At 32.0% G+C, this 26,043-nt stretch overlaps 5 protein-coding genes across 6 annotated transcripts; 3 read left to right on the top strand and 2 right to left on the bottom strand.

The window, feature by feature from the left end:
• Positions 1-687: 687 nt before the first annotated feature.
• On the top strand, positions 688-1,328 carry LOC121172813 (uncharacterized). The gene is made up of 3 exons (XM_041005342.1): positions 688-729; positions 926-1,096; positions 1,221-1,328. Exons 1-3 carry the CDS (start codon positions 688-690, stop codon positions 1,326-1,328), a joined length of 321 nt encoding a protein of 106 aa, XP_040861276.1.
• An 83-nt stretch (positions 1,329-1,411) lies between these two features.
• Positions 1,412-3,114, top strand: LOC100814268 (uncharacterized WD repeat-containing protein C2A9.03). The gene is made up of 6 exons (XM_026123614.2): positions 1,412-1,537; positions 1,623-1,733; positions 1,966-2,060; positions 2,155-2,260; positions 2,432-2,518; positions 2,698-3,114. The coding sequence occupies exons 1-6, from the start codon at positions 1,412-1,414 to the stop codon at positions 3,112-3,114; spliced, it is 942 nt and encodes a 313-aa protein (XP_025979399.2).
• Positions 3,115-7,225: 4,111 nt separating this feature from the next.
• On the top strand, positions 7,226-8,474 carry LOC102661343 (uncharacterized). Of its 2 annotated transcripts, none has more exons than XM_006586822.4 (2): positions 7,226-7,506; positions 7,616-8,474. In XM_006586822.4, the coding sequence occupies exons 1-2, from the start codon at positions 7,257-7,259 to the stop codon at positions 8,365-8,367; spliced, it is 1,002 nt and encodes a 333-aa protein (XP_006586885.2). In that variant the 5' UTR covers positions 7,226-7,256; the 3' UTR covers positions 8,368-8,474. The 2 variants fall into 2 exon arrangements, with proteins under 2 accessions (XP_006586885.2, XP_014617237.1); XM_014761751.3 differs by having other exon boundaries at positions 7,226-7,536.
• Positions 8,475-17,597: 9,123 nt separating this feature from the next.
• Positions 17,598-18,443, bottom strand: LOC100813200 (uncharacterized). The gene has a single exon (XM_003534760.4). The coding sequence runs from the start codon at positions 18,441-18,443 to the stop codon at positions 17,598-17,600; it is 846 nt and encodes a 281-aa protein (XP_003534808.3).
• A 3,753-nt stretch (positions 18,444-22,196) lies between these two features.
• On the bottom strand, positions 22,197-23,248 carry LOC102661124 (exonuclease 3'-5' domain-containing protein 2). The gene is made up of 2 exons (XM_006586820.4): positions 22,558-23,248; positions 22,197-22,469 (listed from the first exon to the last, which is right to left on the bottom strand). The coding sequence occupies exon 1, from the start codon at positions 23,188-23,190 to the stop codon at positions 22,570-22,572; it is 621 nt and encodes a 206-aa protein (XP_006586883.1). The 5' UTR covers positions 23,191-23,248; the 3' UTR covers positions 22,197-22,469; positions 22,558-22,569.
• Between the last annotated feature and the right edge of the window lie 2,795 nt (positions 23,249-26,043).

The following is a 26,043-nucleotide window of genomic DNA, read 5'->3' as shown; positions in this document are numbered from 1 at the left end:
CTTCTGCTTGTCTTAGCATATGTAAGTAGAGTTAGCTTAGTTGGTTGATCACTATGTAACTAGAGTTAGTTTAGTTAGTTGTGAGTTAGTTATTATTGTAACTGACTATATAATCAACTGTAATAACCAATTTTGTAAGCTAAATCATTCTATGCTATTCATTGCTCTTTATATCTTCTTTTCTCTCTAGCTTCCTCTGCAAGCTTCCCTTGCATGCTTATCATTCATCCATGGCAGACATGAGTTCTATGAGCTTGTGCTGTTAACAATCACAGTTGATTAATATGCATCAAAATAGTTCCTTTTTTCTATGGTTCTTTCCCACTCAAAATGATGGTAGTTCCTTTTAAACTACCATGAGCAATTGAGCACCACTTAGTTGCCGTTAGAATATCAATTGTTCTGTTAATAATTCGGTTATCGAGAATACAGGTATAAAGCTAGATTCATCTCTTACACACACTTGGTTGATCTCTATTAAGCCATATCAACTGTATGTGAATGTGGATATCGGAATTCATTTATTGTCTACTCTTGCTCCTTCTCTTTATGTCATTCTGATACGTACCTTTGTCTCTAAAAGAAACAACATACTTTTCTTTTTCCTCTTATTCTTTCTTTCTATTTTTTTTTTCTTTAGCAGCAGTATCAGGAGAAAATCTTAATTCTCAAGACCACGAGTGTGAAATGGAGATGGAAGATAATGAAACTATTGGTGTCTTGATAGAGGTATTATTTACTGTTTCATTAATTAGTAGTGCAGAGCATTTGGAGAGTATACTCATATTCAGAACCTTTGCTATGATGTGAATTTTTTTTCATTGTTATAGCATTTGTATTGTGTCCATTTAACATGATCTTTCCTTACTTCTTCTTCTTCTTCTTAAACTTTTTTCTTGACTTTCCTAATTCACTGGAAAAATAGAATAGCGATAACACCACTTCTCTAGAAGCTAGGAGTGGAAAGGACATCCAAGGTATAACTTGGAAAACAGAAACATCGGATTATAAAAGTCGTGATGAATTTAGACGATTTAGGTTAGAACGTCTCTGGATCGTGGAACCTCGACCCTTAATAGTGGAACAAGCCAAGCAGGTAATATGTTTTTCTTTTGCTTAGAGTCTCAAAACATTTGAGTAACTATTATGTGGAAATTAATTTTTAATTTTGAAGTTTTTTCTTTTTGCTTTTAAAATAATCATCCTTCCCTTATGTGCAGGGATGCCAGCCAACACTGAAAGGAGGGATCTATTATGACTATTTTAAATACAATAACTGTTTGATGCCATTTAAACAAGATTACTCCCCGGTAATTCTTTACTTTTAAATATGTGCTGATGTAAAGGTTATTTTGTAACACTTCAATGTGTAATATTTACACTAATTTATCACTTGCAGGATTATGGTGGCATGCTTTGGTGTACGTCAAGGCATGATTTATATTTTTGTTCACGTTACAAAATTGGTCATTTGAATGCACTAACTTCCAGGACTACTGAAGTGTTGGATGTGAAAGGGCATGTAGTTCCATCTAAGGTAATACTTTCTCCTCTTTTGGGTCGATGCTGTTGAAAGCATCATTTGAAAAAGAGAAGAGACTTTAAATGTGTGTTGCTGATAGGAACATCCTGGAAACCACATGCATGGATTTACGAAGACATGTATTGAGGCAATGGCTGTAGGGCATAAGTTGTTGATTATTGGAGGCAATTATGGAGAACTAATTTGCAAAGTAAATACTTCTTTTTCCTGCTTTTAGACACACTTAATCTATGACATAGTATACAATTTCAACTTGCTTTGAGACGGGGAAGAGTCTCTCAATTCTACTATTAATCGAAAACTACTGATTAAGAAAGTAGAAATAAGTGAATGCATTCTTAATTTATTTATCTTTGACTTTCCAAATATTTATCTAGCAAAAAAAAAATTGTTACTAAAGAAAACATATATGTTTCTTGCAGCACTTAAATCGTCCAGGAGTTAGTTTTTGTTTCCAATTAGAGAATGAAGCAAAGATAAATTCTATTGAGATTTTTAAGCGTCCCACTGCCACCAGGTCTTTGTTTACTTTTTCCTTGATTATTGAAGTTGCTGCTAAGGTGAGTCACTAACATCATGTTTCTGCTTGCTAACAATTAATAATTTGGCAGTGAAGCTATTAATTTCGTGGCTTCGGACCAAGGTGGTGGTGTGGATGTCTTTGATGTAGAGAAGACATTTCAGTTTTCACATTTTCAATTCCCATGGCCAGTGAAAGTAAGTATGAAAGTTTACATATTTGCTTTGTTAATATAATGTAAACATAGGAGATTTATAATCTTGACAGATTTATATCTTTTTTGTAAATGGTTTTGGGCACCCATTGTGCCTAGAGAAATATAGTTTCTTCCTTTTGCTGAGTTTAAAAAAAGTATAATGTTACCGCAGCATGCTTCATCGAGCCCAGATGGAAGACAACTTGTAGTGGTTGGAGATGACCCAGAAGGAAGATTAGTGGATTCTGAATCAGGATCGGTAGCTTGTGTTTATCTATCTTACAATTCTTGTTTTGTTTGTATTGCATTGTAAAGTTATAATAAAAGATACATCATACTTATCTTAAACTTTTCATTTAAGAATGTTTCTGAGATAATAAATATTTAAGTAATAGATAGCAAATTCTACTTTGACGTCTTGTTTGTCTTAACTTGTAGACCATCCAATCTTTTCGAGGACACTTTGGCTGTTCATGTTCATCGGCATGGCATCCTGATGGGAACATGTTTGCTACTGGAAACACAGACAGAACATGTCGAATATGGGATGTTCGGAATTTGTTACAACCTGTTGCTGCTCTTGAGGGCAATGCTACAGCCATTTCTTCAATAAGTTTCACATCTGATGGAAGGTTTATGGCAATGTGTGAAGACGTTGATTTTGTGCATGTCTATGATGTGCAGGACGCGTTTAGGAGAGAGCAGGAGATCGATTTGTTTGGACATGTGTCAGGTTTATCTTTTAGTCCTGACACCGAATATCTTTTTATCAGTGTCTCCATTGATACTGTTCCAACCCTTTTATCGTACCAGCGGCGACACAGGATCTACCACTACCTGGATTCTATGAATTGATATGGATCTTGAATTCCAAAGCTGCATTGCTTCTATTGGTATCCATAGTTTGTTTGAGTATTACTCGCCAAGAAATTCAAATTGAAAGACATTTTATAGTCTAGTTTTTTCACCTCTTACCTTTGGTTGTGATTGAGTACATTTCAAGAATATTGTGCTATAGTTTTCTTGGCAGGATGATATTGTGTGCAAAGCATGTTGGAAAAACAAGAACTAGTTTTGAGTTCAAACGAGTAACCTATTTTGGAATTAAGCATGAAAGTAAACACCAGGTTAAATTTAAGCTAAATATCTGAATTTTAAATTATTTTTAAAATGTCGTTTTGGTCATTAAATATAAATTATCACCAATGCTGAATCAAATCAAATTTATACTTCAAGAATAATAGCTACCATCAGATAAGACTACTTAACATGACTCACAGATGCATTACAATTATATCTTTTTTGCTCCAATAAGTTATTCTAGAACTTGCATAGCCACAGGATGCATTATAATATTTGCTCCAGTTTTACAAGAATATTTCAATTAATTATATATATATATATATATATATATATATATATATATATATATATATATATATATATATATTTAAAATAATTAATTTAATTAATCATATCAATTTTGTTAATTATTTGTATTGCTTCTCCAAAATTAGCCTTATTTTTTTAAAATGAATCATCTCTTTTTTTCATTTAATTATTTTTCATCTAATTAAAATAATATTTGGAGAAAGAAAAATAATTATGTAATATAAGGTTGTTCATATTTTTCAATCTTAATAGGGGAGAGAAAGAGTTGCTTTCATTTATTTCTAGCATTTATTTATTTTTGGTCAAAAAATTTAATTAATTAAGAATACTTTAGTAAAAAGATAATTATGCAAAGGCTCCTATAAAAATGGATAAAACTGAAAAGGATTTTAAAAAAGGATGGAAGGAGTATCTCGTGTGACTATTCATGTGAAATAAAAATTGATGCATAGAAAATAAAATGAAAATGGAGTGAACTGAGAGAGATTTTATGATAAAATGAAAATAACAATGATCCTAATTTATGCTAAACGTGCACAATAAGTTTCATTTCATAACTTGGTGTGTCTTACTCATCTGCATTACAAGAGGACAGGTTTTGGATCTTATTACTCTGTTTCAAGATTACATTCAATGCCTACAAATATGTTAAATAAACTTGCACAATAAGTTGTATCAGTTGCCTGCTTCAGCAGAAATGTTTGTTACCTGTTTCCATCTGTAAGACAAATTTTCACTGAAGACTAAGGCTATAAGACGGGCTCGTTTTAGTGCCCTTGAAGTTGGTTCCTCAGGGAATTCTCGGATCCAATTCCCACACCCCATCAGGATTTCAGTTCCTAAATTAGTCTGAAAATCTCAATTTTTAGTTAAAAGTGAAAAAAATGCAATGATGACAAGGAGTTTCATAATTCGTACTGAAATAGATAAAATCCTGTTCCGGTGGCAGACTATAATCAACTGGATTCCTTCCTGTTTCCATAATAAGAATTGCAAATCTATACAAATCAATCGTTTCATTCAACATGTCAGTACTTGCATATCTGCCAGTACAACTCATCATGACCAATACTCATAGGAAGGAATGCGAAGCAGAGCTGGAAAAACTTAGTGAATTGTCCGTTTACCCTTTAGCTGATCCCTCAATGAATTCAAATCACAGGTTTCTTTACTATATCCCACAAATAAAAAATTGACATATCATTTAAAATAGGATAATGTAAAAAATGAAAAAAAATATGATTACTTTAAATGGTGTCAGTTTTTTTATTGGTGGAACATAGAAATGAGACTTGTGATTTGAATCCCACAAAGAGAGTGATAAACATATCTTAACTCTTTAAAACAACAATTCACCTATATCAAAACTATACGTACTTAAATACTAAACAAGTTAGTTACTTATAAGAGGATACATCACAATTAATAGGGGTTTGATTGAGTCTTGGATACACCTGATAAAGTTTATCTCTTGTGCAATTAGTTATTCCTAACAAAATATCAAATTTAAGAGATAGTCAATTTAACTAATGTCTTGTGGAAGGGTATAACAGAGCTAGTGTGTTTTCTCCGGTTACTGGGTTGAGGTAGGATGACCCCTTATCCCCATACTTATTCATTCTGTGTTTAGATAAATTGTCGCATCTCATTGCCCAGGATGTGCATGATGGTAAGTGGAACCCTTTGAAAATGGGGAGAAATGGCCCTAGAATTTCTCATCTCATATTTGTTGATGACCTTCTCCTTTGTGGTCAAGCAGACTATGAGCAGATGCAATGTCTCAAAGAGCTCCTTCAATTGTTTAGAGATATTGATCAGTTGGTGAGTGGGGAAAAGACATTATCAAACCCCTATTTATTTTTGTAAGAATGTGGACCAACATACGTGATGGGAACTGGTTTTGTCTAGTGGTTTCATGGAAGTTTCTTCTCTAGGATCCTATCTAGGAATTCCTCTCCTGGGCAAGACTCCTAGACAAAGAGACTTTCAAGACTTGATGGACAAAGTGTCGAATAAATTAGCTAATACTCTGAACAGTTGTCAATGGCTGACCACATCACTCTTGCTAGCTCTATCATTCAAGCCCTACCTACTTACTCTATGATGACATATAGCATTCTCAAGGCAGTTTTGAAAGAAATTTGAATGTGTTAAATTGGGAAGATATACGTAAATATGAGATAGTTAATTATGACATAATGAGATGTGAAGTTATGAACATGAGTTTTAGTTGTGAATAAATATGTGGTTAATACTTGATGTAACATTACCTGTGTTGTGAGCTGTGAAATATACAATAACCAGACCAGTGTTTATCTTGAGAAAGATGTTGATGCGCAATGTTAAAGAAAAAATGTAAGTTTCCTAGTTAGGAACCAGTGTTAAATTATAACGCAATGTGTTAAATGTGTTTGAAATATGAGTGTGAGATCGTGGGTATTGTATAATTCACGAGCAGTGCTGCTTATAATATTATTGTTGAAATCGAGTATAAGTACAAACTGAGAATGTTTGGAAATGAGTTCCAAACCTGGTTCTCAAATTTCACAACGATCCAACGCTGAATGAGTCTAAGATCGTTGTTTTTGTGAGACAAGTTTAGTAGTATGCGAGAAAAAAAAAAGGATTTTGGGAGGAGGGGAAGGGAAAACAAAATTAAGAGGAAGAAGAGGCGTAGAAGCTATCATCAATCTTAAAACTGACCTAACATATCCTTATTTATAGTTAAGGTGCTCACAACCTATTATTTACTCTATTTATTTAATTTTCTTATTTTATAAAAAAGAACTTTATTTTATTTCCTATCAAATGAATAAATCAATTTTTTTTCTTCAAACCATTATTTTAATTAATAAAGTTATTTCTCCTTATTTATTTAATTATAAAAATCTCATCATTTTTCTAAAACTCTATTTATTTATAAATAACAATCATTTTAAAATTAGTTTACGAAAAATGAGATGTTAAACAAGGCCTTTTGGAGTAAGTTTAATCTTCATAAAATGTATTAATTTAAACCTTATCCATTATAAATGTTTTTCATAATCCTAAATTTGTAACACCTGAGAGGACTCCAATTATTAAATTTATTAGGACTTATCACTTGAATTAACCTTTAAATGTACAAAATTATGACATAATTAAAATTTAAATATGTTTATAGAGTTTGGATTGCAAATGGTGCTATTAATCATTTGGAAAATTACCTCATTGGCAAGAGTTTGGATTGCATATTTTAGATAGAGCCCTAGAGGGTAGTGTAATTATTTTCTATTTAAATATGTTATGGGGCTAACAATATCTCATAGGATTCATGTATAGTTTTGTTTGGGTTCTTGCTCTTCTCAATACAAAAAAAAAAAAGAACTTAAATATATATGCATTAATGGTTATACTATATAAATAAATAAAAGACGTGTTTCTTTAATGACACTCTTTAATACTATGACGTCTTTTATTGTTGTTTTGTAAAAAAAAAAACTTATAATAAATGACTTTAATTAAAGTCTGTCGGTTCACCATATACATAAGAATGAGACATGTGCATACTTCCTCGCTTAAAGATTATTCATTTTAACCCATCTAGAACTTTGTTGAAAGAATTGATGTTCACTTTCATGATGAATCTTTCTTCAAATTCTAGTAAAGAAAATGGCAAGAGGAAAGAAAAAGGCTATCATTGCTCATATTGTGAAAAGGCATTTGAAAATTCTCAAGGTCTTGGAGATCATCAAAGGTTGTATGAAGTTGAGATTAAGCAACACAACAATCAAATGATTCATTTTCAAAATTCAAAGGATGTTACCAAGTCTAATCCTGGACATGGGGATGCCTTAATGAAAGCTTTGTCTAGAGGTACAACAAACAATCCTTATGTAACGAAAGGTAAAGTGATAATCATTTTTAGTTTAATAATTCTTCTAATTCAAATCACTAAATATATATATATATATGCTAATTGCAGGAAATTATTATGGAGGCTATAGCCGAGAAGACCACAATTCATTGTTCATGCCTCCAAATTATTCTTCTGCCCGAACCGACAATGCATCCTTGGTAACGTCAATTCAATATAAAGAGACCATTCCTTTTTCTCAATCTGTAGACTATCCAATTTATATGAGTTCTTTTAGTAATCATATAGGTGGTGCAAGTTCTTCTATAAACCATCAATTTGATGCTAGCAATCCACAATTTTTTATTGATAGTTTTTCCAAACCTTTTAAAAGCAATTTTTGGAAAAACGAACATAATGATCCCAATCTCACATATCCGGTCTTGGTTAGAAATTCATCTTTACCCGGTTATCACATGGCTGATTTTAGTTTATGGAATTTTAACACCAACAAATTTCCTAGCCCAATTGAGCCTAATGTTGTTGATACCCAAATAAATTTTGTTGGCTCAAACAATAGTTATAGTTATAATGTGGACCAGATTTATGAGAAGGTAAAAAACCATAATAGAGATGAAGTTCAAGAAAAAATTCCAATGATGAATCCACCAAAAATGCCCAATATCAACTTTGGTCCACTTGTCAATCATGGAATAGAGATGCTGCAAAAAAAGGAAGCATGGTTTTCTACAAAAGAGACAAAGCTTAAAGCTGTAGAAGCAATTTTCGGCAAGGATGAAGGGAAGAATGCTTCGACTTCAAAGAGTGCAAATTTTATAAAAGAACAAGAGGTTGACTTGGATCTTTCCCTTCATTTATAGATTTGTATTTCTTTCAAATAAATCTCATGCATTTGTGTTAAATTTATCAAGTAATAGTTTTTCACATTTTAATCATGTACTCAATAGCAAAATATTAAACTAATGTGTTAGCCTTTTATGCATCTTATCTTATGATGTGTGCGTTCTCTAGAAATTGGTAAAGTCTTCTGCAAAATATATTGTGTGAAAAAAATATGTATAATATGGTGACAAGACGCCTAATAATTTTAGTGTACTTTTTTTTACAATAGTGTGCTTGTTTAATTGTTAAATGAATATTGACACAATATGAAGTAAAATCAATAGCCATAAATTGTTTAACAATTTTTTTAATTAAGCACATCTATAAATGGTAAATATTTGTTATTCTATCATTATATTTTTTTTCTTTCTAGAAACAAAACAGAAAATCTCCAAAGTGTCATATAACCTCCACATGTACATATTATAGTATTTTCATAAGTATCTATCATGATTAGTTAAAGTAGTTTGATCAAGAACATGCCATACCTACACTTTGATCAAGCTTTAAAATCATGTTAGTTGTGAAATGTATGTTAACAAGTGTACAAAGTTGCATAAGTGGTATAAAACAGTAAAATCGAGTATCGTATTTCACAGAGATTGTGTTTGTACTCAGAGTTATATATATAATGATTAAACAATTAGGGAATAGAAAAAGGATTTTATGCATTAGAAAACATATTTAACAGAATAAATGCGAGACTTAATAACAAAGTATATAAGGAGAGAAGACAAATGCTCAGAAGTTGAGGATAATGATGAGTGTGGACATGTTCGGGACTCAACTTTCATAATTTCTCTTGATATAATCTTTTATTGATTTTTCTCATTTAATATGAATATGATTATCACCCGCATCTATTAGTTTATTTTAATTAAGATCCCTCGAGTAAAAAATCCTAAATCACTTAATATCACTCTGAATTCATTAGTAGTTGATAACTAAATGACTTGCATTAAGAATAAAGATGCATGAACGAGCTAAAGAATACCACTCTATTTCTAGATGTGACTTACTTTAGATATTCTTTCCAAATTCTTAGCATACAAATATTAATATTCATACATTAAAATAGAATATAAAGATGGATGATCAAATCATAAATATGTAATTTTTTAGAATTATTACATCATAGAGAGTTTAGGATTATAGAGCTCCCAACACGGTGGAGTTTTGACGTCTCATTGTCATGAAAAGCTTATAGATAGGTGGATAAGATATATGGGATTTAATGAAAGAAGAATGTTGTAAAATGAATCGGTCAAAGCTTCAAAAACAGATTTCCTTGCATTGACAATGAACGACTTGCTTCTCCTCTAAGTATTCTTTGTTGTCAAGACCTCTCATTCTGCTTCTGAAGTTTCTTTCTTATATAGGGATTTTCTTGCATCGGCAATGGACGACTTGCTTCTCCTCTAAATATCCGTTACAATTTGTAAGTAACCCATTTTTTGCTACCTTCCATAATAAATTCGAATTCTTTTAGGACCCTTCCAATCCCAAATGCGCTTGAAATACGGGTCACCCTCATCAATGACTTGACTATAACCTGATTTCATAGTGAACATACCATAAGTTGTACCTTTTTCCATGCAATAGTATCATTTGCATGGTCACTTTTGGGAGGAACTAAGGTTCGAATAGTTTGCCAAACCTCAAGAGGAACCAAACTCTTAATCTGCTTCTCGTCTCATACTCCATTGGAATTCATAAATTCATTCACCCTTTTATACATATCAAAATCCGAGAGTTGCACCAAAGCTCTCTCTTGCAACTTACCATGATTTGGGGCCCATTGATCAACCTAGAATCTCATAGCCACACCATCTCCAATTCGCTAGAGAATGGATTTCTCCACATTCTCCCAATAACTATAAATACCCTTCCATAAGTTATAGGCATTTGTTTTATTCCTAACTATTGGAACATCCATCTCACCACATTTATATTTTGACCAGATGACTGAAGTCTATAGAAAGTTCCTTCGTGTGCAAAGACGCCAACCAACCTTCATAAACGAGGCTTTTATTCATATCCGTTGATGATCTCAAGCCCAAGCCACCAGCGTTTTTGGGCATACATAATTCACTCCAAGCCACAATATGCACTCTCCTCCTATTCTCATCATCCCCCAAATAAAAATGCTCTACATTTTTATAAATTTCACCACAAATGTAGGCCGGAATTTTCACAATTTGCATCACATATGAGGGAAAAGCTTTGATCACATACTTTGCAAGACTTAATCTACCCGCCATGGATAACATTTTACTTTTCCAACCACTTAATATGTGATTAACTTTATCTAGAAGGAACTCAAAGGATTCTTTCTTCACCTTTTTATGGAATATCGGCACACCAAGATATTTCCCCAAAGTACATTGGAAACCAATCTTTGCAGTAAGATCCTCCTTTATATGCCAGTTGATGTTTTCTGAGAAGAATATCTTGGTTTTCTCCACCTTCATTTTTCCCCCAGAACAAATCCAGGACCGCCTTAGTCATCTCAGCTTGTTCCATTTAAGCTTTTGCAAGTAAAATTAATCATAAGCAAAATCAAAATGAGTGATCAAAGGCCCCCTCTATTAAACTGTATAGATCTTCAAAGCTTCTAGGTCATAGCAACATTAATCAAATGAAATAATCTCTCTAGACAGAGGGAAAAAACATATGGTGAGATGGGATCTCCCTGTCTAACACCCCTCATGGGAGAGAATTCTTCTAATGTGTCCCCATTCCAAAGCATTTTCATTTTTGCAGTAGAAATGCCAATTTAAGTTTATCATAGGCCTTCTCCAAATCAACCTTTATAGTCATCTACCCCACTTTGCCTTTTTACTTCTCATTGGGCGAAAAATTTCCTAAGCAACCACAATATTTTCTCCAGTATGCCAATTAGTAATTAAGCTACATTGAGAGGGGCTTACTAGTTTCTCCATTACCAGTCTGAGTCTCTGAGCCAAAATTTGTCACCACCTTGTATGATACATTGCATAAACTGATGGGCCGGAGATCCCTTAATTTCACCATTGGTTCCACCATAGGAATAAGTGTAATAAGAGAATCGTTCATATCCCTGATCTTGCTAGGTTCTGTCAACAAAGAAATCACCATGTTACATAAATCATCACCCACCACATGTCACTAAGACTGATAAAACAAAGCATGGAGACCATTTGGGCTCAGTACTTTGAAAGATCTCATCCTCTTCATTGCCTGATAAATTTCTTCTCTCGTGACGTGTTCCCCCAACATATCCTCTTCATGTTGTGCAAGGGTAGGGAACAAATTTGATAAGCAAAAAGGAATGAAATCAGACTTGTTAGAAAATAAATTCTTATAATATGAGGTGACATAATTCTACAACATCATAGGTTGAGAAATAATTCCACCATGTTCATGTTGTATCACGTCTATCTTATTTCTCCTAATTGTCGTAGTGCCATGGAAGTACTTGGTATTGAGATCACCATACTTTAGCCATTTGCGACGAGCTTTTTCAAACCACATGATCTCTTCTTGGGACAACACATGCTTGTATTCCTTCCAAACCCTTTGTGGCCATGCTTCAACAAAATGGTTTGGACCATTAGTCAATCTATTGTTGATCTCAAGCAGTTGGCGCATCAAACTTTTCTTCCTAGCAACAATATGTTAAAAAATCTCATTGTTCCACTTCATCGCTCCGTCTTGGAACTCTTTAATTTTTTGGTTACAAGACCAACCCTTCGTCCAAGAAGATCTCATGAGACTAGGAAAATTATCATGGAATATCCATGATGCAAGAAATATAAACGGACATCGTCTTTTATCTTCTATTCACCTGATGCACTCTTCTGAATTGCAGAAGCACTAGATTATGATTTGATTTTCATTTAGGAAGGTGGAAAACAATAACTTCACTAAACTTTATTCTCTACTCCATATTAATCAATAATCTATCAAGCCATTCAGAAATACCATTTCTTCCCCAAGTAAACAGATTACCTTGGAAGCTAGCGTCAATCAAGTCACATGAATTGACTTCATTACGAAAGGCTTCCATGCTTTGAGCAAATATCTAGAACGGCTCCTACTTCATTCATGCTCACATGCAACACAACATTGTAATCACCAACAAACGCCAAAGGACCATCAACATCATCTACAAAGTTGATAAGCTCCTCCCAAAGAGTTTGCCTTCTTTGGTATGAAGGGCTAGCATAGATCACAAACAACACCCATGATTATGAGTTTCCATCACTTATTCTTAAATGAACACATTGTGTACTCTTTGAAGTAAGTTGAGTATCTCAACCAAGAAGATCCCACAGTACCCAAATTCCACCAGCCTAACAACACTCTGCATCCTACACCATGGAATTAGGAAACCCACATTTGTTAATGGTTCCCTTGGCCAGCATCCCACTTGCATGAGTCTCGAGCAAACACATCCTAGATATGATATAATCATGCTTAAAATCCTTCACCAAATTAGCGAAATCCTTTCCTCTAGTACCCTTACAATTCCAACAACATAGACTCCTCATTGAGGGGTTTTATTAGAGTTGGCCACAACCGGCCAAGAATACTTGCAACATTTGCCATATCACCGGTTCGTGTCATATCCACATCACTCATGATAGTTTCAGATCCATCAGTGAACTCCATGTTCATAGTAGAATCAACATTACATGAATTTGCTTCCACTACTCCCCCCGATATCTTTCCTTGACGTTCTATTTGAGACTCGTCATATACTGAAGTTAGAGCTTTAGCCAAAGGATCAACCCTTTTCACAACAAATTTTTTTCTCATAGCTTCTAAGATAGATCCAATACTATTGGACGTATCTTGTTTCTCCAACACTCATTTCGTATATGACATTATTTAAATAACATTTATTTTAATATTTTTTTCATATTAATGGGATAATTATGAATGAGTTTCATCAAATAAAATATAAGTCTAAGTTATTAATAAGACATGTAACTTAATAATAAAAATTGTTAAAAATATTAAAAGAATGTATTGTTCTCTTTCTATGTTCAGACTGTTACTTTAATATTTTTTCCTTAGCCAACATAAGCATGAGGATGCAAATTCTGACCTATGTTTGGATGATGTGGAAGACATGTAGAACAATGAAGTATATAGAGGAAAAAGTACAAGAGGAGAAAATAAATGGAAGTAGAGTTAGTTATTAATTTGATCCTTTATTTATTTATTTTGTTTAATTTGGCCCTCAATAAAAAAAATTGGTCCAAAATTTTTCAAAATTACTCCAATTTAATTTGAAAGTAATGTGATTACTGTTGCAAATTTAGAGGTTCAATTTGATTCTTCTATTATTTAAAAGTTCAATTTGGGAGAGGGTGCGGGGAAGTGAGGTCATGAAGGGATAGAAGCAAAGTGGTTGCGTAGAAGGAATTGGGATCAAGGGGGAGCTAGGATGGTTGTGCAGAAGATGAATTCTTATTTGGTTGGTGCCGACGATGATTTGATCGAAGTTGACGAAGTATATCGAAAGCTAAGAGAAGGGTTCGCTCATACCAACAATCATGGACAAAATTAATTTATAGGTTGGGGGACCTTGGCCCCCCTCAATTTTTGTTTTCCATAATTTTACTCTCCATTCTTATATATAAGACTCAATTATCTACTTCATCTTCATCAAGATTAAAAAAAATGATTAATTTAATTGATAACAATATATTTATCTTAAATTTTTCCTAATGGTTTGTCAATATATTTTCTTTCTTCTTTTAATGAATATTATATATTAAGTCTTATAAAAAATAACAAACAAAATTTTAAACTTGGGTCTATAAATAAAGACGGAAAGAGTAATATAATAATCAGTTCAATTTTATAATTAAATAATAATATTTAAGTATAATTTATTTTTTCAATTTTTATAAAACATTTTATTATTTTTTTATAGTAAAAATGACATTTTTTTAGATAGATATTTTATTTTTCTTTTATCGCCTACATTATGGACATAATTATATTCTTTCTCTTTTTAGATAAATTATTTGAATATTATTTATATTTATTTTTAATATTAATTTTCTTTTATAATAAACTATTATAATTTTAAAGGCTATAAATAATTCAATTTATAAAACTTTATTTGCCTAATTTTTATATTGATTTGTTACAAATGATTTGAAAATTAAATATAATTTATCAACCTTTGCAAATGTGATAGGCTAAATTATGAACACTCTAAGAGATCGACAGTTTGAGATTTGAAATACATTAACAATTATTATCTCTTGATTTTCTATATTTCTTTTGTTTTTCTACTCTTGTGTTGCACCAGACACTTGTTAAGATTTGCTTTCAATGTGTGACTATTCACACGCCTCGATATGAGAAAAATCTTTTTAGAACATACTTAATAAGACATTCTTCCTAAAGAATTATGATTAAGGTGCACAAATACTAATGTTTATAATAAATTAATAAAAGTTCTTCATGGCATGCAAAATTTCTTCGCGTGGCTGTTATTTGTTACACGCATCATAGTGTTCTACATCACGCACATACAAACATCCACGTGCACTGTCGAAATCTTTGCAGCTAGCTTATAAATATATAACTTAGTCAACTGAATATTCCTTAAACCTATATTATTTTGTTGGGAATAGCTAACTCATAAAGTTTCTCCGGAGTATCTCAACTGCAAGATTCTGAAATTTTAATAAAATAAAATAAACAAGTTTCTCCGGAGTAACTTGTTTAGTTTCTGTACCTATTTGTATGGGAAGTTTTTATCTATTTTCTCTCGGTTAGGTGCAGTTGTTGCTCTCAAAGTCTCTTCTGGATTCCTATGTTTAATTTTTTGTTCTTTTAAAATAATTTTAATTTTTTACATGTTATGGACAGGAGGCAACATTATGTTAGTACTCTCACTTTTGGAAGTAATTAAAGTAACTCTATTGTTTAAGTAGTATAGGCGTCCGAATTAATCTACATTTAAAATTTTAGATTAACTAAACTCTATTGACAATGGTATTGAAGGTTTTTCTCTAGTAGCAGTACGTAGGGTTGGAGCCTTGTACAAGCTATTCGAAATCTGGCAAACGAAAATTGGCAGGTAAAGTTTACTGACATATATGGGGAAGCAAAGTTTTGTACGGATGCTTTGGCCAATGCATCACATAATATGGAAGTTGAATTTTTTATGTATGAACAACCCCAGTGTAACAATTGGAAATAAAATTATCCAATTCACTCTCAGAACTTTATTCATAAATAAATAAAAATATATAATAAGAGTGTTTATTTATATTCTTTTAATTCGGACTTTTTCCTCCAACTCCTGGTACTTCTATTTTAAGCAATCTATCCCTTACTATTTTTTGTTTTTGACAGCTAATAATTAATTTTTTTTAAAAAATAAAATAGCAACTAACTTGTTAATCAAGTCTCTAATTTCACTTATTACACTCCAGCATTTTTAAGCCAGTTGCTTATGTCTGATGCCATGGGAATTTCCTTTCCTAGGCCTGGCAAGTTGTGATTTCTTTCTTTAGGTTTAGACACCGTTTAATTCCAAAAAAATTAAGATTGTTAGATATTATTGTCGTTGGTAGTGAAAGACTCAACGTGACTAAGGAAGGAGTCACGCCTTAACGTGACATTATTTGTACATGTAACTTTCACGACTAGAAAGCTCATTCACTCATCTCACAAATATGATGATATTTATTAACATATTTTATCAATGGGATAATTATAAAATGTTGAAATTATTTGAAAAAAAATTGCCTACCTTCTATGTTCAACAGTTCAGACAGTAGCTTTAGTTTTTTTCTTGGCCAATGTAAGCACGAGGACGCAACTTTTAATTTATGTTATGATGATGCGAAAGACATACAAATCAAAGAAGCATAGAGTATAGAATAAATAGAAGTAGGCTTGATTATCAATTTATTAATTTCTATTTATTTTGTTCAATCTAATCTCTTTGTTATTAAAAAGTTTACTTAGTCCCTCTTTTTAACAACCGTGACTCAGAGGCTAGATTGGATGTGCTTTTACTTTTCTCTTCTTTTTTTTTTTTGCTTTTTTTTTCTCTTGTTTCCTAATTTACCCTTCTTCTTCTCCGTTCTCTTCTCTCTCCCTCCAAGAGCTAACTGAAGGAAGCCAACAACGACAACATCAAAGCACAATGACTCTCCCTTCCATGGCAACGACGGGTACAACTTTTTCAAATCTGAAAAAATAATCGCAAACTGCAAATCACAACCCATTTCTCAGATCTAGAAAAAAAAAAATGCAACCATCTCAAACTACTGGGTCCGATGTTGTAACCGCAAGAAAACCGCAAACCACAACCAATTTCTGAGTTGGTAACAAAGCAACATTTTTTCTTCTTTTTTATTTGGTTGTGATGCTACTTTGCAACCATCTTTTTTAATTTTGGTGAAAATTTATTGGGCCTAAAACAATTTGTTCAGGCTTAGAAAACCAGATAAAGAAGGAAAGAGGAGGGGACGGAGTAAGAAGATGAAGGATAAATTAGGAAAGAATGAGAGAAAAGTAAAAAAAGAAAAAAAAAATCAGCCATTGACTTGTAAAAAGAATAAAGATTAATTATGGGGGGCAAATCTTTATATATGCATTCCGATTATTCTCTGCAGTGTTGTGAAAGCCATTAGATTCTACACAGATTCGTTAACCTCGTAGATGAAGCAGTTGATCGACATTGATATTGAAACTAAATTTGGTAGCAAGGCCTTGAATGGTGTGAACACAACCCAAAATTGATGAGCTAACAGACTTTAGAAAATTCAACCATTCACCACATGAATATACAGGTACAAAGCTTAAAAAACAACTTAGTCATTAACACAATAGGAGTTTTTATTATACAATATATAAAGGCATGAAAAGAGTTTAAATTGGGAAATGGCAATAATATCATACTTAACGCAAAAATAAATACAATAGTTCTTAATCTAAAATAAAATAGTAAACAAACAACTAAATTTCCAAATCACCTAATTCATAAATAAATTCACTACTTAGATTAAAAATAAAAATAAAAAGCAAGCACTAGCTAGACACCCAAGGAGAATTTATTTTAGGGTCAAAGATCACTGATCTCAAACAATCTCCACATGACACATTGTTAATGCTTCTAATTTGACTAATCGTCATTTAGAAACTAATTATTATGCCCTAGACCATAGGATAATGTCATGTAGCGCAACTATGATCGAGAATCAAACAATTCAGGAAGAAGCTGTTTGCAGAGGCCCATATAGGTGGAATAAACAATGCGATCTTTGGCGCCGGTTCGATGGTTATTGTTGTGCTTGCAGAAATATTGGAGCTGTTTAAGGTTGCAGAAACCCAGCATTTGAGCCAGCAACAAGAACAACCAATTAATGGCCCTTCTCTTGGTGTCCCCAAGGAATGGCTCCACACTATTTTCTCGTCCACAATGCTCACATTTTGGCAACACTGGCACCACCCAAACATTAGGTGCCCTATCATGCATGATACACTTCTTCTTCTGAATGAATTTCAACAATTCACCCAATTTGCTCTTCAGATCAAGCTCCATCTCGAACCTCTCATCGCACCGTTTGCACTTAACCTTTCCCGTGATCGTAACAATCTTGTTTTGCAAGAGGTATTTGTAGCTGTGCACTGTGGCTCTCCGATTCGTTGCCCAGGGAAAAGGTGGAGTGATGGTTTTACTCTTTCCCCGACGAGAACGGGTACGAGGAGAACTTGAGAAACCAGGTACAGGAACATTTGGATGCAGATCACTAGCATTATCTTTGTTGGGGTTGGAAGCTGTATATGGTGACAACATGGGACTAATACTGAGTGATAAAGCGGTTGAAGGAGCATTTAGATGCATGTCACCAGCAACAATATTATCTGTGTTTTGATACGAGGGTTTATATGGTTCCAACAATGGACTAATGAGTGAAAGATGCTTTTGCATTGTTGGGGGAGGGTTTATTGTAAGAAAGAGTCTCGCACTCTTGGCATCACTATTATTACCTGGCGGAGAGAGAGTGAGAAAATCTTCGGAGTTCTCCATTTCTTTACGGAGACTCACAAAAAATGAAGACATGATAAAGAAAACTATATAGAATAGAATTATCTCTCGTTGGAACTGAAGAAGCTAAACTAAACTAAGATGGCTGTGACTTATATAAGCCCTTCACTTTGATCAATTTCCTTTTTTACCGCGTGGCTGTTATTTGGTACACGTGAGTGTTAACTTGTTTCGTTTCTAATTAATCACGTAACTTCCTGTACCTATATTTTCTCTCTGTTGGATGGATGCATGTGACTATTCTTACTCTTGGCATCACTAATTCAAATCAACACCAAAAAATCATCAAATTCGTATGCTTATGGAGTTATGTTTTTTTAATTATTTGTTGAAATAATTTAAAGAATAAATTTTTAATTAGCCTGAATTGAAATACTCAAACTTTATCTTTAGATAAAAAAAAAACATGCCTACTCCTGTTGTTGGTAAAAGGAAAGAAAAAGGAAAGAAAAAATTTAGAGTTAAAAGGAAAGAAAAAATTGTTTTGTCTGCTTATGCGTTGTTGTCACCACAATATTCACTTATTGAATCCTCAAAATGACTCATCCACGTAACAATTGTCATCAAATCCAGTGAGAGATATTTTAAATAAAAATATACATGCGTAAATCCTTCAACCTTAATATTGTTACAATTTATAATACACCTTGTTATTGGGATGAGAAACAAAACACTTTCACAAAATTTTATTTTGGTGTACTGTAGTCAATAAATAATATATTTGTTATCTTTTATTTTGATTCTATTTCTTTTATCTTTTATTTTTCTTATCTTATCTTTTCTTATTTTTATCTTAATCTTTTATTTTTTATCTTTTACTTTTATTTTCTTATTTTATTTATATTCTATATTTATAATCTTTTAATCTAAATTTTTATTTTAATCTTTAAATTTTTATCTTATCTCCTATATTTTCTTATCTTTATTTTAAATTATTTATATATTACTTTTAAATTGAATTTGCATTAATCTAAGTACAAGCAAAGTCATTGAGGATTCGACAGTCGGACTTCCGAATATTTTACTGGTGATAACTTTGGTACACTTACCAACAAATTAACAAGAAATTTCCATCTAGAAAACCCTTCCAACAAACTAAATCATACTCAAACTGTATGTGAGGCACATTCATTACCTAATCCTCTCCACCACTTTAGTTGAACTTAGAAACACTTGATCAAGCTTTAGTAAAATCCCAACTATTATCTTTCATCGTGTAAGCCACCACTGGCAAACAAAGATCATCATCCGAAACAGTGTTCAGAGCATTATGACAGAGTTTGCCCACATTAGGCATCCGGGATTGTTTATTTCACTATGTTATAGACATTTTTTTATGAAATGGTATGACATTTTCCAAATGCTATAATTTTACTTCATTCTCACTCTGCCTCACATTGGGTTTGAAGCTATAAGCATTAGGAGTTTTATGCATGTTGATGTGAATACGAATATTTTCTATATGTTATAACTTACCTCACTCACATTTTGAACAAAAGGCTTGAATTTAGCACGACCCTTTTGGAACTGTTCGACTGGACAGTGCTCTAACGCTTTTTTTTTTTTCATTCTGTTTTTACTTTCCTTCTTTTCTCTCTTTTCTTCATCTTTTTCTATCCATTGGGACTGGACATTTTGGAGTTTTGCACGCAAACACCTTCTAGTTAAAATAAAATAAAATAAAGCAATTGAAAAGGAACTATTATGGACAATGAGAAGAAAAGATATAAACTTGGGTTAGATTTTGAATTCCATTTCTCTGTGTGGATATTTGCAAACTTCAACATGAATTATTTTTACCTTTACTGTTAAATTTGATTAAAAACATATAAGTTTGAAAATGAAATGGTTTATATTTTTTTTAAAAATATCTGAAAGGTTTAATTTTAATAGTGTTTCAATTAAATTCTTAATTTAAAAGAATTTTGTACTAAAACATCATATAAAATTCTCAATCTATCTAATAAAAAAAATGCTTTAATAAATATGTACTAACAATGTAAGCAATTTTTATGATATTAGCCAATTAAAAAGATTTATTTAACTTTAAAATAATTATTATAAAAGTGAAAAAAATTCCTACATGACATATTATGATGGAATGAAAAGTCATTTGAGGAGCATAGTTTATTCATAGAATGTTTAAATAGTTTCCATAATCAATTTTGGGATCCAAAATTATGATGAAAAAATTATTAAAAAACACAATGATTTGTTGCTTTGTCTTCAACATAATTTTGGAATTAATTCAATAAAAATTAAATTTAATACACGCATGTTATTACTCATAATGGATACAATGCTCAATCGAAATTTCAGTTCTCTCTTCGGGTCATCTTCGATTTTACATACCCTCCCAACGTTTGAGCGCATGTTTGGTTTCAAATTCATTCAATCCTTCAATACCACAAGAGCTACTACTCTCTTTAGCTTTTCCTTTGACGTGAATTCTTACTTGTTAGGACGTGCAACCAAACAAGCTATATATGGTTGGATCTTTACCTGGGTGCCTTGTAAATTCAAGTAATGATATTTAAATACTTCAATATTTTAGATACCTCATTGACCATTGACACCCTTTATTTGTATCTATTTCTCTCTTTTGCTACATCAAATAGATGTTGCATCTATTTTATTTTTTTTCTATTACTTTTATCTCTCTCTGTATATTAGTATACGGCAAAGAAACATTTCTCTACACATTAATTTTTCAAAGTTTTGTTGTCATATCCCATATGAGACAAGTGTGATCTATTTTCCTATCTCTAACTAAGGAGTTGTTATTGACAAAATTCTTTTCTCCCCTCCATAACAATCACGCCCCTCGTCTTTATTACTCATTAATCTCATTGATACGGTTGTCTCATAAACGGTGCTTCTTTAATGATTATTGCGAACCTAATAAAAGAGTGGGGGTTACGAGAGTGTTATGGGTTACTATTTTTCGGCCATCGAACAAATGACTAGAAAAGTACACAATGAGATGATCAGCACGAGGCCGAAAGAGTACGGTATGAAACTAAAAATTAAAATAAGAAGAAAAAAATAGTTTATTGTTTTCAAAACTTGATAAAAGTGTTTTAAAATTAAGAAGAGGAAAAAACTCCGTTTCATTATATCCTAACATATTTTATTTTTCTTGTAAAAAAACATTTTATTTTCAAAAAATATTTTTTAAAACTAAAATTAGAAAATACATAACCATCCCGAACTGACCTAAATGATCTAAATCAGTTTTCAAAATAACATGATATTCCCTCTAATTCAAATACAAATCTCTCGTACTTGGTGTATCAACGATTATTTCTCACTCATTTGCTTTCTCTAATCATTTTTGGCATCTTTTGGTTTTGTTACTAACTTTTCATATTTACTTTGCTTTACATTTATTTTCTATTCTCCTCATTCCTCAAGTGAATTAAACTCATCATTTTTTCAAGTAAATAGTTAACTTTATCTAATTCAGTGTTATTTTAGTCCCTAAAATTAATAATTAAAAAAACTCCAAAATTGTAATCTGTTGATCCATAGTTATAGGCAAGATGAAAGTATAAATATAAATATAAATAATTAAAATAAACAGCAAATTCAATTCAATTCAATTACTTTATTTTTAATTTCGTTAAATGTAAGGTTTAAAACAATAGCATCACAGTTTCAAAAACTGAAGGCCATTTGATTTCTATTTTATTCGAAAACCGTTTAGCAGTAATGAACGCAGGATGAAATACCATAAACAAAGGTAAAAGCTGATTTATCAGTTCTGCACTCGCATAAAAAACAAGCACATGCCAGAGATGGAAACAACAAGTACACTATCAAATCATCATCAATGAAAAATCAAAATAACCTAGAAAAGAGATAAAGCAAAAACTGAAAATCGCCGGCAGATTCAGAACAGTCACGAAATCCAAAATCACTTCCATCACCGTCAATACCATTGATTCAACCGGCGAAACTCAAAACAAGGCATGCATGCTTGACAAATACTACAGTACGCTACGCTACCTGTAACGATATACATCATGAACTACAAAACATTGAAATTAAATAAAGCTTCTACATAAGCACGAAAAAGAGTAGGTTAATTAAATACCTGTTGTTACTGTCAGATGAATTGCCAGGCTCTGATATTCCTACCGATGAGGAACGCGCAGAAAGCATCAACCGTCGCATAAGCAACTTGATCGTTGCTGAGATATTCAGCATACCACGCGCTCACGCTTATGTCTCTCCGCTGCGGCACTCGGTAACCGAGGCACTTCGCTACGATCGCTTCCACCGAATCCCGCGTGAGGCTCTCGAAGCAGAGCCTCAGATCCAGAGGATCCATCGCCATCTCCAACTCGTGCTCCGAACACGCGAGCTTAAGGCGATCGGAGTGGTTCCAGAATCCGACGAAGGTGTGCGAAGGATCGTTCAGGAACGTGCGGAGGCTCTCCGGCACGTAGTCGGCGTGCGCGAGCTGGAAGATGAGGCAGCGGCGGCCGACGCAGAGCTGAAGCGTGTCCGGCGGAGGATCGTGGCCGCCGCGAGTCCACTGCACGCCGAGGCCGACAACGAGGCGCTCCTGGTCGACGAAGTAGCGGTTGAAGTAGAGCGTGGAGGAGAGCCACCGCTTGACCACGGAGGCGCTGGCGGTGACGGTGACGGTGATGTAGTTTTCGGCGAGACAGACGGTGTAGATGTCGTGGTTGTAACGGCGCTCTATGTAGGTGACAGAGGCCATGGTTTGGAAAACGTGTGAGGGAAGAAACTCTCTGCTTTGTTTTGGTGTCTGCACTGCACTCCCCACTGTTCTAAATGAGGACTTGTGTTTCGGCCATTTCGTGATTTTATAGTACGAAAACTTAAAATGATAAACCGGTTGATCTTTAATAATTTTACTTTTTTAACCTAGATTTTATATTTTGGTTATTTATTTAATATAAATATACCAATACAAAGAATAAAAATAAAAACTTTTTATTTTATCAAATATGGGTATCACACACACTTTGCTAATTGGCTTTTCCTAAATTTACCTTATTTTATGTTTTTGTGTTGGATCGTAAGTTGTTTTACAATCGCATGAAAATGGAAGCCATATGAAATTCAATTAAAAAATTTAGATGTTATCTTCTCTCTCTATCGATTAGCATTACTTATTTTTTTTCATACTTAATCAAATCGTAAAAAGATTTATCTCAAATTTGAATATTATGCTTTATCGAAAATTAGTTATTATATAATCGGGTTTTATGTCTAACTTTTTCTAAATTGAAAATCAATTTATTTTTTTAAGAAATCTTATTTTAATATATATTTGATCAAATTTTATTTATTATATGATCAGCTTTTTTTTATCTCCGTTTAGTTTTCCTGTTTTAGACGGTTTACATTTCGTTCATATAAAAAAATAAAAAATATATCTTAATAAGAATTTAATTCATAATTTTTTATTTATAGAAAAAATAATAAATCATTAAGATATTAAGATATTTGTTATGTTTAATTAATTATATTAGTTTTATTTTTTATGTATTATTATTAAAGAAATATTTTTAAAAAAATATCAAAATTTATTAATTAAAAAATATTTAATATATAATTTTTTATATATATTCTGAACTCACGTTTAGCTGAATATATATAACCCATATTGAACTTGATTTAAAGTGAAAACAGCCCTCTCCCTTCTAATGCTTTCTCTTTCTCCATTCACAATTTTTCAGAATCGATAGCCTATTTCTCTGGCATAGCTTCCGGATTAAAGCTTACTTTCAAGAATTTATGATTTAAAATGTATTAAGTTCCGGTTCGTCTTTAGCTTGCAAATATTCTTTTAATCCTCTGATTTATTAATGAAAAAAATCTTGATTAATTTAAAATTCGATGAAAAAGTAAATAAATTTCTTATTAAAAATTATTTTTATAAAAGATTAAACTTAAATATTATCTGAACAATTTAATATTAGGATATTAACTACTTAAATAATATCTCAATATTTTTTAAATTGTTTTGTATTGATGTTTATTTTGTATTTATATTAATATAAATTAATTCTTATATAATTAATTTTTATATTAAAATGAGACAAATATCTTCAATTTTTTGTTGGTTGATAATTTATTAGATATTTCTAGGATAATTAAACTTGCTTTGTTGCTTCGTATACGTTGGCCATCTTTATACAATATAACATGACATTATTTTTTTTATCAATGACATCTATATTATAAACTATTCTTAAATAATATTTTTTTTATAAAAAAAAACCATGCATTGCGAGGTACAAAAACTAGTTCTTACCAAAATAGCGTTTTTTTTTATCAATTTAAAACTGTTTGATTGCATATGAATTTATGAATATAAATTTAAATTAAAAAATAGTATGTTTAATTAAAGGGTCAAATGCATTTTGCAGGTTTAAGTTTGTTTGTACTGTTTCATTTGCACTTTCTATCCTAATGTGGGTAAGCAGATAAAGCTTGCTGGGCCCTAGCAAATCTTGTATTATCAGAACCCACGTGCGTATGTAGGTCTGTCCTTTAACGTGGACTCAAACTGCACATGAGACATGATCATGCAAAACCCTTTACCTTAGAGGATCTTAATCGATCAAAGACTAGTCATAATGGTTCTCAATTATATAATATATTATATTTATTTATATAGAACACGCAGTTGAAAATTGAAATATTGTATGATGTAGTATCTGACTTTGGCTGAAATGGTAGCGGATGGATCCAATTTTATAAAATGAAAAATATTGAGAAATCTGATAAAAAAAAAAAAAACTAGATTGATTGGAATTGATATTCTATATTTCTATACAACAATATAAATATTTTGAATTCGGGACCCTGTTCATTAGTTTAGGAAAATCCAGAAGGGGGTGTCCATATAAAAAGGGCAAAACTCAATGCATGAAAAAAAAAAAAGGCTCCAGATTAGATGTTTCTAACTTTCTACGTTTCTTTGGAAGACGAGGAAAACAAATGGATAGTCAACCAAGCATATAAACTATCAAGTTCCTCCAGGGATTTTTTTTTGGGTACCATAGTACACTTATAAATAATCTAAATTCCTGGCCCCTATCTTGATTCTAAATTCCTAATGGCTTTTAGGACCTCTTTTTCCCTCTTGTTCATTTGGCAAAGCAAAGTGAAATAAGTATCTTTCTCAATTGCTTATATTTTATGTTTTTTTTAGCCGACCAATCTTTAGAAAAACTTCATGTACATTCCACAGAAATTAAGTTAGATTTGATTTAATTTCAAATAAATTGTAAGAATTCATCTTGATTAATGGAGCAGACGAATGGACAAGAGTTAGCAAGCAGCAAGACCTAGATGATAGTTACATAAAATTGTACTAGTAACACTTGCATAAAAAAATTAGGATCTATTTTGCATTTAAAATATACGATAATAATAAATAAATAAAAAAATTGGTGTAACCAGGTGGTATTTTTTAAACAACAAAAATTTTGTGAAAATTCTACGTGTATCTAAACCGAGATCAATCATTGCTATCAATCATTTTATATTAGAATTCTAACCAACAAATTCTCTTCCTACTCTTTAGATCTAAAACTAG

The sequence above is a fragment of the Glycine max genome, chromosome 9, assembly GCF_000004515.6.
Source record: "Glycine max cultivar Williams 82 chromosome 9, Glycine_max_v4.0, whole genome shotgun sequence".
NCBI lineage: Eukaryota > Viridiplantae > Streptophyta > Magnoliopsida > Fabales > Fabaceae > Glycine > Glycine max.
This window is presented reverse-complemented; position numbering and strand designations above follow the sequence as displayed.

Coding starts and splice junctions, on each gene's coding strand:
- LOC100813200 (XM_003534760.4), bottom strand. CDS start 18,443: ATGGAGAACTCCGAAGATTTTCTCACTCTCTCTCCGCCAGGTAATAAT.
- LOC121172813 (XM_041005342.1), top strand. CDS start 688: ATGGAGATGGAAGATAATGAAACTATTGGTGTCTTGATAGAG. Junction 730..925: donor CTATTGGTGTCTTGATAGAG/GTATTATTTACT, acceptor CTGGAAAAATAG/AATAGCGATAACACCACTTC. Junction 1,097..1,220: donor TAGTGGAACAAGCCAAGCAG/GTAATATGTTTT, acceptor CCTTATGTGCAG/GGATGCCAGCCAACACTGAA.
- LOC100814268 (XM_026123614.2), top strand. CDS start 1,412: ATGCTTTGGTGTACGTCAAGGCATGATTTATATTTTTGTTCACGTTAC. Junction 2,261..2,431: donor AATTCCCATGGCCAGTGAAA/GTAAGTATGAAA, acceptor ATGTTACCGCAG/CATGCTTCATCGAGCCCAGA. Junction 2,519..2,697: donor TGGATTCTGAATCAGGATCG/GTAGCTTGTGTT, acceptor CTTAACTTGTAG/ACCATCCAATCTTTTCGAGG.
- LOC102661343 (XM_014761751.3), top strand. CDS start 7,257: ATGTTCACTTTCATGATGAATCTTTCTTCAAATTCTAGTAAAGAAAAT. Junction 7,537..7,615: donor CAATCCTTATGTAACGAAAG/GTAAAGTGATAA, acceptor TGCTAATTGCAG/GAAATTATTATGGAGGCTAT.
- LOC102661124 (XM_006586820.4), bottom strand. CDS start 23,190: ATGGCCTCTGTCACCTACATAGAGCGCCGTTACAACCACGACATCTAC.